A 13,203-nucleotide genomic window follows, 5' to 3' on the forward strand; every position below is an offset into this window, starting at 1 on the left:
GCGCGCATGGCAGTCCCCCAAGGGCCCACTGTGAGGTAATGGGTCTGAATCATTCTATTTAAAAGGAGTGTCCAGCAGACACAACTGCCAAGAGCCAACTAGCTTAACTTCACTGTGAGTTATTCATCGTTAACATTCTGCTTTGCTGACCGCTAAAATGGCTTTCATTAGATTGGATTCAAACAGGATTATCAGCATTCTTATCATTTATACACTAACAAGACCCCGGGTGTTGCTGTTCTCCTCTGGGGATACAGATAAACATGTACTTACTCCCAAAGGAAACAACCAGGAATGGCAATTATCCCACTGAGAGGTCGTTGTCCAAGCTAATAGGAAGCTGATGTAACCATCTGATCTTATATTCAGCTGAGGTTTTGGTTACAGTGAATGTTCAAATCCACCGCCGTTGCACCTTCCCCGTGTAATGTCGCAGATTTCCGTTTGCGGTAGTTTGAATCAGATGATACTTGCTGTTATATAACAGAGGTTATTCTGTTTAGTCCGTTTTTATCACAGACATAAGCACGCCTTTAATTGGTGCATGCCTTCAATGGGAAATGTGTAAACACCTAACTCGCTCAAACTGTCAATTTTATAATGAAGGACTGCCAAAATAATCAGAATAAGGCCTCCGGTTTTATTTAAATTCAGATTTGTTGGTGCCTTCAGGCTCGTAAACTAAAACGATTTGATGAAGAAGCTGAGTGAATGTTTAGCTCATCAAATGATCAACAAATGATCAGGAAATATCTTTTTTCTTTCTTTTTTATGATTTTGAGCTCATTTCTGGTGTAAATGGAATCAAAATGTAGTCGCCCCCCCCCCCCCACCCCATTGTCTTCATTACCTGAAATAACCCGAATGGCTTTTTTTCTTCCTTTTTTTCTTCCTTGTGCCCCCTCTCTACGCCACTCGGCGGTGCTCACAGACTTCCCCTTTCTGAAAATGAAATAATCTATTCGGTGTGACTTTCGAAACGGCAGAAGAAAGTAATAATAATACGTAGTCTAAACCGCTGCAAAAAAAAGCTGTGCTTGCTTTTGATAACAGCGAACAGTCGAAGCCGTGCGAGGAATTCTCCATTCGTGTATTTTTGAGCTTCGCCTGTAAGGCTGTGTTTCAGCACCACGGAGCTGTCCACCGTCCTGGAGCGAAGCGAGGATGCAGCGACTCGCTGCTGCTGCCGTCGAGGATGAGGAAGGTGGATGAAGGATATGCAGAGTGACTTAAGCACATAAAACAATAAATAAACCTCCGATTAACCGCAGACACCATCAATTTGTGGTCAATGTTTATTTTCACTTAATAGTAGGTACATTTCTGAAAATAGCTGTACGGCTTATTACTCCTGATAAAAACTGTGTGTGAGAGAGAGTCTTTGTCTGTGTGTATCTGCGTGTGTGAGTGTTTGTCAGTCACCCAAGTATTGCATTCTTAAGTTCTTGAAAGTGTAGTTATTTGCTCTGAGTAGGAGCACAAAGGACCGTATTCTCTATATCTCTCTATTTATAGACCCTCTCCCCTCGGTGGAATGTACCATTGTCTACTTGCCGAAGAAAAGGGGGGGGACAGAAATATGCTGGGTTTATATATGCCGAGTTTAAAGCGCCCCCCCTTTATTCTAACCTCCCCTCTGTTCTGGCAGAGATCGAACCGACCCTGTTCGTTTAAACCGAGAAGACACCCTTACAGACTCCTCAATGCAAAAAAAATAAAAGGGTGCCAAGAAGCTGGGACGAAGGAACGTGGGTGTAAATAGACAGTGAACGCTCTTGGTCTCTCTCCCTCTCTCTCTCTTCTCTCTCTCCCTCCCCCTTCTTCTTCCCTCTCTTTCTCTCTCTCTTTTATGAAATCAATGAACGAGTTATTGGTTAGGACATAAATATAAGGAATCAAAGCCTCCACCGGGACCAACGGCACTGCGCGCTTTTGATATGCGTCTTCGCCAAATGCTTCATGTGTTTTCAAATCATTGTAAATACTGGCTTTGATAGGACGAGAGCGGAACCATCCCTGGTACGGCTTGGTCTCGGAACCAAATTTTGACCAAGACTTCCACCAGCTTTTTTCCAACGTAAAACGAGACTCCACCATTACCATCTGCTGCTGTTGTACCCATCCCAACTCACTGGCCGGTCCGAAGATGGCAACTTTAACCAACGGGCAGGTGGACGGCACGGTGCACGGTGTTGGTGTGGTCTCCGCCAGCACGAACGGGCTCGTGAACGGATTAAACCACAGCCACAGCCCGGCGGGATGCCCGGCCACCATCCCCATGAAGGACCACGATGCCATCAAACTCTTCATCGGTCAGATCCCCCGCAACCTGGATGAGAAGGACCTCCGGCCCCTCTTCGAGGAGTTCGGCAAAATCTACGAGCTCACTGTGCTCAAAGACCGCTTCACGGGCATGCACAAAGGTGGGTTATGCCCATATTCCCCGCGACACCTATGGCTCTATTTGTTTTTGCCAGAGTGAAATCTGTCACACGTTTGGTGAGAGCGGGGCGCCTGAATCATGCGGGATTTAATAGGTAGAGCAGCGCAATTGTTGGCCAATTGTTTCTATAGTGCTGGAGCTTGAATTACTTTTCTGCATGTTTATTCGCATTTTGTTTCATTTGTGGCACGTAGAGGGGGACATTATTTCCAGCGTCTGACTTGTCACTGGCTCCCAAAATCAGTGCTTCATTTTCTACCCTATTAAACACACATATGCAAGCATAAGAGTGTCACGAATCGGGAGTCACGACGGCATGAATATGTGTGGGGGGTGATTTTTAGGAGGACCAATGTTCCTATAGTGTGCACGGGAGTATTCACACATCTAGTCCAGCGGTTGTAAACGTGCTTTCATTCACTCTGCTGAATCCTGATTATTAACCTGGTGTTTTCACGTTGCAATAGCAGGGAGGCTGTTTGATTGCCTCAAAGCAATACATTCTGTAAGTCGCTCAGTGTGTGTGTGTGTGTGTTGGGGGGTAGTTGGGTGGGGGTTGTGATGAGTTGGCGGGGGAGGAAGGGAGTGAGGGAGGGAGGGTGTGCGCGTGCACATGTACACGAACGTGTGCAACAGTGGAAGGACTATGAGCATGTTGTAATTTTGTGCAGCATTTAAGCCTTTGTCAGTGTTTCAGGTTTGGGTGATCGAAGTGATTCCCTCTTAAAAATAAAAATAAAAAGAAGAAATCGCACTAAAGTGGTGATTGCATATAGAGGTATTATTTTAACCAGTTTTGAAATATTCTAATCAAATACTGCCTTAATAGCTTTTTCTGTACCAACAATGACTGACCCTGTCAGGGTTGCCTTTGTTATAGAATTGACGACAGTGAATCATCATAAACTTTTGATGCAACAGTGTTATATGCCCTTCTGGTGTAATATAAAGAATTGAAGTGCTCCAGCATGAATGATGGTGCCTTACCCTTGCATTTTATTTTCTACTCTCACGGGAATAGTCATTCTGTGGAAATCACCATCTAGTGAGAGGTCACAAATTGATCTGCTATACCTGCAGGACACATCGCAGGGTGAAAAGTAAGCTGCCACTTTTCAGGACCCCTCTCCTTTGCCTTTTAAGCCATCACCCCCCACCCTGAACCTTTGCCTCGTGCAAACAATGTGTGACATCCACCATGTGTCAGGAAATGATTATGATATACAAATAAATTCCAGAGGACAGAGAGTGTGTGCAGACATTGAGGGAACCAAAGAGGCAGGAGAAGAGGAGGAGGAGGAGGAGGGGGGTGTATCTTTTATTAATAGCCCAGCTGTAGTAGAGACTCCCTGTTGGACGGTTAATCACTAGTGGCCCCAGAACTATAGGCATGGCTCGCCAGCTGATTCTAAGAACTGTCTCCTAACTGCGATATACGGTCCTGCTTCCCAGGCTGAGCCCCCGCTTTCATTAGCGAGCCCCCGCTGTGCTCATATTTTAACTAGCTCGAGGCACCAGCTACTCCTTGGCTTACCAGCTCACTGGCTCACTGCGAGCTGTTTGAAGGCCGCGTTTCCCCCGCACCCTGAGGTTTCCGTAGAAGATGCCCAAATTAGCAGTAAAAGACAGTACATCCCACGGATAACGGGCAAAGTGACCGACTGTCGTCACACTGGGCTTATTGAACACTGCACAATATCGCATGAACTAGGTACAGTAAGCCATCACAGGAAGATAAATGCAGTTCGCAAATATTAAAATATATATACGAAGAACCTGTTTTCTAAAGAGATCACCATTACTGATCTGCAGAAATGAAAGTGAAATTAATCCATGTGAACAAATTTGATAGCAGTTTTATGTATGAACACATTTGAACTGGCTTTCAAGCTGCTACGCTTCCCTGTCAGCTTTTCCGCATATGTGTGGCTCTCCCCTTTCCTTTCAGTTTCTTCAGACTGTTTGCATTTGTCCTCTTACAGAATAGAGAGCATCAAGCTGAGGGCATGATGACCCTTTAAGGTGTGAAATGCTCCAGTGGAGTGAAGTCTATAGAACTGTCCAGCAGAAAAGTCCTCTTCCATCTTTTCTCCTTTTCATTAACTCTGCTTGATTCCATTCATTCCTTCCCTTCCTTCGCTCTTCTTTTCTCTTCACTTTATGCACTGACACCTTGTGTGTTCAGTGACAGTGCATCTTGTTCTGTAATGGTTGTGGTAGTACAAAGCCCCAGCTTGAACCACAGATTGTAGATGATCGACTGCCATTTACTTTACAATTTTGTTCTACCTCTGCTTTTCCATGTAGCACGTAGCTGGTAACTGTTATTGTTAACATGGTAATGCCTTGTCTGGGGATACTTTTGTGTTCATTTAACGTTACTCACAGAGACATGGCATTTTAACAAAGACCTAAGCATGGTTTTCAGGGAGATAATACACAGCTTTTTCTGCTATGGCAGGAAATAAAAGACCCTCATCCTTTTCTGCTATACATCAACAGGCATAAAGAACAGCCTTTGCTATGGTAATGCTACCGCTGAAGAAAGCTACCCCTCTTATTGCTATTGTCAGCTGTGCCTGTGATACTATTGCCATAACCCTCCCCATAATGACCCCATGTATCATTAGTAATCTAGTCTTTAGGATTGTGTCCCCTTGGAATGGAGGGGAGGAGGGAAGCTTGGGACGGAGGTCGACAGAGCTTGGTAGCGGGTGCAGGGACACCAGTGCAGGCCTACATTCTCCCAATGATTTTATTTCTCTCCCCTCTGCGACTCAGCCATGCTAATAGAGGCCATTTATAATGGTCACCGGCTGCTGCTGCTGCTGCTGCTGTTGCTGCTACCAAGCACAACGGGACGGCGAGCACAAAGAGCCAACCCTTTCTCTTTTCTCTGGCAATGCTGCATGGGAGGTGGAGATCCATTCAAGAAGAGCAGGTGTAGATGTGATTGCTAGCACTATTCATCAACCTGATTTCGTGTAATAATCACTGGGGCAATTGAGCTGTGATGATACGGGGGAGCACATTTAATAACCAAAGGTGTTATCTACTGTTTACTGTTGTCACATCATCACGCAGCATTGTATTTCTTGGCAAACCTTTATTGTCAGCATCTTTCTTTCCTCTTAGCAAACACAACTGTCACCAAGTTTGTTTTAGGGCCATTGTTTCATTTGGTGCTTATTTAATGTGAGTAATATATTTGTCCTTGGTCAAACTAAATACATTAGCAGCGGCTCTCGCCATAGGCTCCGACAGTTAAAGTAGTTACAAAGCTGGAGAGTTGCTCAAAGTCAAGGCAGGTGTTGAAAACTCATTTAGAGTTGGGCCAAATTGTCCGTTTTGACCTGGGAAGTGATGTAAGCGAGGCGCCACAGGTCTTTGGCCGAGACTACACCCTTTCATAAGGCTTTCTCAACTTACACAAGACACTACTAACCCAATGAAAAGAAATGGATTGGCTGTTAAACCATTTTATAAGTCCATCAATACTGCAGAAATTTATTTGAATATTTACGATGGAATATGATTGAAATCAAATAAGCAGAGATGTAGTGTAATGACCGACTGTAATCTTGTTTAAATTTACCCATACTGCAGATGCCTTATGCTGCAGATGGGGACTATAATCTGTGCAGGTCATAAAGGGAGTTATGGTTCTCTCGAATTCCCTCACTTTAGATATTATAGCTCTTTCACCTGAATCTGTCAGGCAAGCAGATTTAGAACAGAACAGCTCATTTGGCTTATCATTCTCAGTGAGGCCAGAAAGTCATGATGCCAGTAACATGAAAGGATCTTTTTTTTTTTTCAGGAAATTGTATGTTACAGGTTGTTGGATGCAAAAAAAAATTATTTATTTATTTTTATTTTTAAAAAATGGGGCAATAAAACCAAATTTAGCTTTGAACAAGAAAAAGAACGAAGTACGGGTGTGTGTTTTCGTCCTGCAGGTCTGCGTTAATGCAGCATGCGTTCCGGCCGAAAAATTTCACTCCGGTTGCATCATCCTCTCTGTGGGATCCTTCCCTCTCCTCCTTTCGCATTCAGTTTTGGATGACTGTGTGAGTGAGTGTGTATGTTTATGTGCTCCTTGTCTCCTTGGCCCGTGTTCCACTCAGCGCCGTTCAGAATGCACGCTCAGGTCTCACATTGTGCTCCAAATTTATGAAGACGCATCGATTTCGAGTGTTTCGTCAGGGAGAAAGGCAGCATGTGTCGTAGAGGAAGGCACTTCATACCAAAGTAAACTCAACAACCGGTGCCATACCGCGCCCACTGCCCTGGCAGAGCCCAGAACTGCCAAGCAACAAGAAGAAATCGAGAGGCGGAGCCAGAATGAGGAGTACAACGAGTCTAATTTGTCACGAGGACCGTTGTCAAACCAGTGCTGCCTCTGTTGTCCATTATTATTGGAGGGGACTGTCAGATGGGGGCTGGCTTATGGCCGAGCGGGGAGCCAGTTAGTCACACTGAGAGATGGTCTGACCAAGCCAAAGGAGGCAGTGCTCATGGAGCTTGTGCAAGGATTAGCATGCTAACAGCAGGTTTGGAGTTATGTGGCCTGTCAGAGAGGTGGAGCCCTCTGGCTCCCCTGACCTCGGCAGTCCTCTCATTAAACCACTGACCTTTACATTCACAGAGAATTATGTAAAGAGAAGGCTGTGCACCTGCCTGTTCACCTCATTTCATGTCCTCAAGATTGATGCAAATCAACTGACACACACTAAGCATTCAACCTGCAGCAAACTTTCTTTTTTTATCTTTTAATAATTTTTGTTAATAACAACAGCATACTTTCTAATAACTGTTTCTTTCCTCCACTAACACAATGCACATCATTTTTGTATAATTAGAATTCAAAAATTAGAAACAACTGCCTTGTGGTTCAAACCTGTTCCACGTGATAAAGTTGTGGCCAACAGCGGTCAGTGGCGGTGACAGATGTTTCCAACACTTTTTAAGGTGACTCTTTGAAAAACTTGTATGTACATTATAAAAGCTTTCTTGTGTTTTGACAGAGTTAACCCAGGGCTGAGTTCAAATAAAGCATGCCTTAAATCTTTCAACAACATTTGGCTTTTTAGTTTTTCATAAAAAGATTGCTGAGATGCTTGCGCCACAATCTGCGTTTTTTTCTGTCTTTGTTTCCTAATCTTGCTTTCTTATTGCTGTGTTCATTGCCCCCGTGTGCTTTTTTTTTTTCAGAGGATGAAAAAAAAAAAACCTTTTTTTGACAAGTGCTCCTTGGAGAGGTAAATGTTTTCGGTTTTCAAGGCTCTTGCATCAGTTAAATATTATTGTGCTTTGTGGTAAATTTTTTAAAAGTTGATGCTTTGGGCCTCCTCAATCTTTTAGCTACCCTTAATACTACTTCAACGCCCCCTGCTTCAAGCACCGGTGGCCGATTGTGGAGATGGAGAATGCAATAATTTTGAAATGTTGGAAAGTCTTACATGTTTTTTTTGAGTTTCATTTTGTTTTGCTGCTGATTGTGTTCAAGTCTGCAGTGCTAATCATAGAGCTTCCTGTGAGGAAGAGCTTTGTTTTTCCTTTCAGCTTAATAAGGTTTCCTTCAGTTTTTCAAAATTTTAATGTATTTCGAAATGATAGAGATGATATATAAAAGCATTGTCATGGAGCTGCATGTATGCTAATATAAAAAAATATAATGTGTCTTTTTTCTTTGTTTAACTGTCTAGATTTTGCATTTAGTTTCATTTCTAGAATACTTATCTGTGGCATACAACTACACAGGCACTCCACTCTATATGTGGTTGTTGAGTGTAAAAGGTTTAACAATAGTTCCTTTTGTTCAGCAGTCAAAGGATTATGAATCTCTTCTGTTTTTGAAGTTAGAAGCTGGTGTTTTGCCTTTTCGATTAGAACTTCTGGCTCCTTTTATCAAGCTTTGCACAGTCAGGAGGCATTATGGTCGGAAATTTTATAATACACATATCTGTGTCTGTGCACCTGTGTATTTAAAGCGAGGTATATATACATTTTCTATATATATCTGTCATCTTTTTATATGCATACAGTTTAGAATTATGTGATCTGTGCGTATCAGCATACAAGAAAACACAGTGCCACATGTGCTTACAGTGCTGTGAGTTCAATCATAGCCACGGTAGCGCTCAAGAGTGACTTTTTTTAATGCTTACTAATATATCTTGGGTCCAAACCTGATTCAAAATCTCAGTATGCTCATAAAAACGGGCCCAGCTGCAGCTCTCTACTGCAGAGGCTTTCCACAAGGAAATAGCAGCATGACACAGCAGCAATATGAAAAATAGAACCAAAGTTTGTCACAGCCAACTGTGGCAATGGCCCATTAATGCATACCCTGCAAGCATTAATTCTTGTTACATATCCGGCTCCAAAGGACTCTCATTCCTTTCAGTCCCCGTTCAAATAGATTAATATTGTTTCTGTTTTGACCCTTTCTTATATTGTTCTCGAGGCTAAATTTGGTTTTAATATCACAAAAGCAAATCATTGCTACTACCTTGCAAACAGACACAGCTTTTTCAGACTGTAATGCATGTACTTTCAATTACCGTTTTAGCTCCTACAAGACTGTTTCATGTAGACTAAACAAATCATTCGGCTTTGGAGATTTATGCTTTATAGGAAGTTGAATTGATGTTTATTCTCAACCAAATTGCTAAGCATAACTCAAAGTGGCGTATCTAGGTCCATCTGCTAGGATATTCTAAGGCAGGGATTACATGAGCCATGTGCTATCGTTGCACGCAGAAAACACCTCATGGGCTGTCAAGCATGTGTGACTTGTCAGGCCAGATGCATATTTAGCCTTCTCTGTATGCTTGCATACAACCTCATACGCTGCGCCATGACTGCCACATTTTGAGCGTCCCTGATTCCAATTCCGTTTCTTCCCATCTCCCTTCATGCCTATTTCATGCCCCCTCCAATTAAAAATGCACCACGTTGACTTGTAAAAGGAAGGTGGGAATGGAGGTTAGGGCTTTTCAAAGAGCCCCCTCAATTATTCAAAGGCAAGTTTGATTCAGAAAATGGAGGATGATTAATAAGTTATGTGGAAGTTTTCGAGGGTTTGGGTAGCAAATGTAGTGCAAGATGTTCTGACAAAACTAGGAAAAGCATAAACCAAACAGACATGTTTGTTGTAAATTAGGCTTGACAAGTTTTGACTTCCAGAGTTAGCCTCATATCAAAACTACTTGTTCTCTTTGTAATATATAAGTGTGGTTTCATGAGTTAGCTACTTGCTTCAGAAAAGATTTGTAACTGCTCAGTTTTCTGTTCGGGGAAAATGTGTAGTTTGCACAATCCTGAACGACATCAGCTTTGAATTTGTATATCAAATTTGTATTTGTTTCTGAATACCCACTGGGTCCATTTTCATTCCCTCCAAAATGTGCATTTTGCCATCAGATATTACCATTCAAATGATATTGGCATCACATTGAGGGAAAGTACATCAAGGCTTTATTCTGTCCTGCTGGTTGGAGAGCAGATAGACCAAAACATATCGCTGCAGAGGGAGATGGTGCAAGAGTGCGTAAAACGACAAGGAGCTCTAGACAGAGAGAGCGAGAGAGACTGGGAGAGAGAGCAGGAGAGAGGGAAGCAGAATTAGAGACATGTTGAAACAGGGATGATGTAAGAGAATGCGTGAAAAGAGGCAAGGGAGATCCATGGAGGAGAGCGCTTGGGTGGGGGGCTGCACACAAAGACAAAAAGAGAATATCAAGAGCCAGAGCGATATAAAAGAAGGAGAGCGGAGATTGTAAAGGAAGGTGCAGTCTAAAAATGGAGGCATGGAGAGATTGTTCAGTGACAGACACGGAGTGAGAAAAAGGAACGAAAGGGAAGACGGAAGGGGCTGAAAAGAAAAGACCGAAAAGCAGGGATGGGAAACGACAGGCAGAGATAGAAGTAAAAAGAGTGAGGGAGTCCCAGAGACAGATGTCGCCCTCGCTGGCCCCAGCAGATTGATAGCTCCTGGCCCAGTTCCATGCCAGGCTCTGACCCCTCTGTCCTCTGCTGTAATTTATAGGCTGCATTTTACCAGATTTAAGCACTACTCTGTGGCCATCATGGCTTGAGAAGGGAGAATGACCTTCCTGGGATGGGAGCAGAATTAGACCCCTGCAGCGCCCAGGTGCCCCAGGGGTAAATAAGGAAGTGCCCTCCATATTAGCATGATCTCTGACAACATGTTAATTGGACTTGTATACTTGTCAGTGGTGTGTGTGTCTGTTTGTGGATTTTCCTCACATGCTACTTTTTGAAGTTTGATCTTGACTGCTATTTAAAGTTGCTCACGTGAGGGTGCAGCTGCGTAGGTCGCTTGTGGACAGAAACAACTTTTTACTGCATTACAGAGGTTTTCTATTGTCACTGGCATGCTTCAGCTGTGTTGCATCAAAATTGAATGCAATATGCATTTCATCTCATGCAGCAGAAATCCTGGACAACCCAGGATTATTTTTTTCTTTTTCTGAAAGAAGTTCAAGTGCCAAAAGTAACAAAAGTAAAAATTTACAAACTTCTTCCTTTTTTTTTGTAATGCAGATGTTTCATTTTAGTTTGGAACTGACTAGCTGTTAAAGCTGAAGAACCACCAGATCTTTCTTTATGGAAAAATTAGTTGAAATCTGTATTTGCTGTACTGTGTAAAATTTGTGCAACTTATTGCTTCTGTGCAACTTATTGCTTAAAAGTGTATTGTGCAATTTATTTAAGGTTTTCAGGGGGAAAGAAATCACAGTGGTCTCAAAAACTCACAAAAACTCTGGTATCAAATATGTAACTTGTTGTTATAGGGTTAAATAACAAGTTAACAAGCTGGGACGTGGGATTTGCCTGCAATCTAAAGCCCCCTGTCAAACATAGCTGCCTGGAAAAAATAACCGAGCGTTCGTGTTCATCACATGTAAGCTGATGTAGAAAATATATTTTATGGTCTTTAATAAGAAGGTTCCATTCCACAAATCTGCACCTCAAAAAGGAGGTTTGAACTTGCATGGACTTATGAAGCGTATTAGCTCACGCCTTTATTTAATTTGGCTTTAATTAGAAGCAGACTGTTGGTGCAAATTAAGTGAAAAAGACTCTGTGAAACTTTGTATTGTGGTTCTTGCAAAGCAAATATGGTGCGTGTGTGTGTGTGCGTGCGTGCGTGCGTGCGTGCGTGCGTGCGTGCGTGCGTGCGTGCGTGCGTGCGTGTGTGCGTGCGTACATGCACATCTGGAGCGTGCCCCCTTGTAGACTAACTTGGCTGGCTAGCTGGTGGGCTCAGCTGGGTTTGTGCTTGGCCATTCAGAACGCTACCTCAATGCACAAATCAGCCCAGGGAATGATCTGGACAGAAAGCCTTCAGCAAATTATTACAGATTTGCAATTTAATGGCTTCGGAGGTCTCTCCCAGCCCCACACAGGTTCCCAATGAGACAGAGCCTATTAGTTTGGTCCTTTAATCACAGAACAGGAGATGGAACCCTGGCCAAACCTATACATAGCCTGCTTCACTTGGTGTGGAATGATTTCATGGGGTTTATAGATAGAGACAGTGAAGTCTGTGTGTGTGTGAGAGTGTGTGAGCACTGGGTAGTTGATAAGCTTTGCTTTCCCCGGAGCAACAGAAGTGTGTGTGTGTGTGTGTGTGTGTGTGTGTGTGTGTGTGTGTGTGTGTGTGTGTGTGTGTGTGTGTGTGTGTGTGTGTGTAGCAGAGAGAGAGAGAGAAAAGTGTTCTTACTTTATAGACTGTTCATCAATACTGTAAGGACGCAGTGGGCAGCAGCAATTAATTTGGCATTGGCTTTACCTAAAGCTAACAAAAACTTTCCCAGTAGTTTAGAAGAAATGTCAAACTAGTGGTAGAAATCCATAATAACCATCAGTAATAAATAGTAAACTGTTAACTGAACTCAAGTGAACAGTTATTTCACAATTACCAAACAGTATATTCACTAGTCATTTGTAGTGTTACAGTTTATGCCTTTTATAAGACAAAGGTTCAGTCATGTGAATTTCCTCAACATCATTTTTATGTCCATTAAAGCAGGTGTTATAAACCTAGGTGTTATTATTCATTATGATTTAATTGTATACAGCAATGAAAAGTAAGTGACATACTCAGTTTACCATTGATTGTTAGTCATTGATTAAAAGTTACCAAATTAGTTTGTCTGTGAAGGTTCTCAGTCATCCAGGTCATCGTAGTCAAAGGAGCTTCAGACGCTTTTCGTTGCAAGCTCCTTTGACCAAATTAGTTTGCATTGGCATTTTCTGAAAACGTTTCCATCCAAACATTTTTTATTCTCATGTGTAAAAGATACTGAATTCTGTCTAATATTTTTTATACAAGGGAAAACATTTTGAAACTTATCTTAAAAAGAAAACAGCAAAATGTAAAATGTTCACTGAGCAGATTTGCTGTTCACAGCATCCATAGAAATGCAGTTATGTTTTGAGGTGATGTTCTCGCTGACACACCTCAGTGTGTGTGTACTGCTTTAGGCTTTCAAATCCATTTCCAAAACCCAGATTTTATTTGCAGTTTATTAGATTTAGGTTGAAGAGGTTTAAGCTCCCATGTTTTGGGAAATTAGAATTTTACTTCGGAAGATATTCATACAGAATGAAACAATGCATTTAGATAAAGGCGTAGCTTTAACGGCGATACTATTTGTTACAGATAAATGGCTTGTGTTTCAGAGGGCGCTTGAGACTTTTCCCATAGCCATAGTTGCCCTGATTAA

General features: G+C 42.4%; 1 protein-coding gene across 9 annotated transcripts in view; it reads left to right on the top strand.

Moving 5' to 3' along the window:
* Window positions 1-1,660: 1,660 nt before the first annotated feature.
* Window positions 1,661-13,203, top strand: part of celf4 (CUGBP, Elav-like family member 4) — an 88,536-nt gene continuing 76,993 nt past the window's right edge. For 8 of the 9 annotated variants that reach the window (XM_026168528.1, XM_026168533.1, XM_026168531.1 and 5 more), the window contains exon 1: window positions 1,661-2,423. In XM_026168528.1, coding sequence (XP_026024313.1) covers window positions 2,147-2,423 — 277 coding nt within the window. In that variant the 5' untranslated portion in view covers window positions 1,661-2,146. The remainder of the gene's footprint in view (window positions 2,424-13,203) is intronic. The other variant, XM_026168532.1, reaches the window with a different exon arrangement.

The sequence above is a fragment of the Astatotilapia calliptera genome, chromosome 5 (genome assembly GCF_900246225.1).
Source record: "Astatotilapia calliptera chromosome 5, fAstCal1.2, whole genome shotgun sequence".
NCBI lineage: Eukaryota > Metazoa > Chordata > Actinopteri > Cichliformes > Cichlidae > Astatotilapia > Astatotilapia calliptera.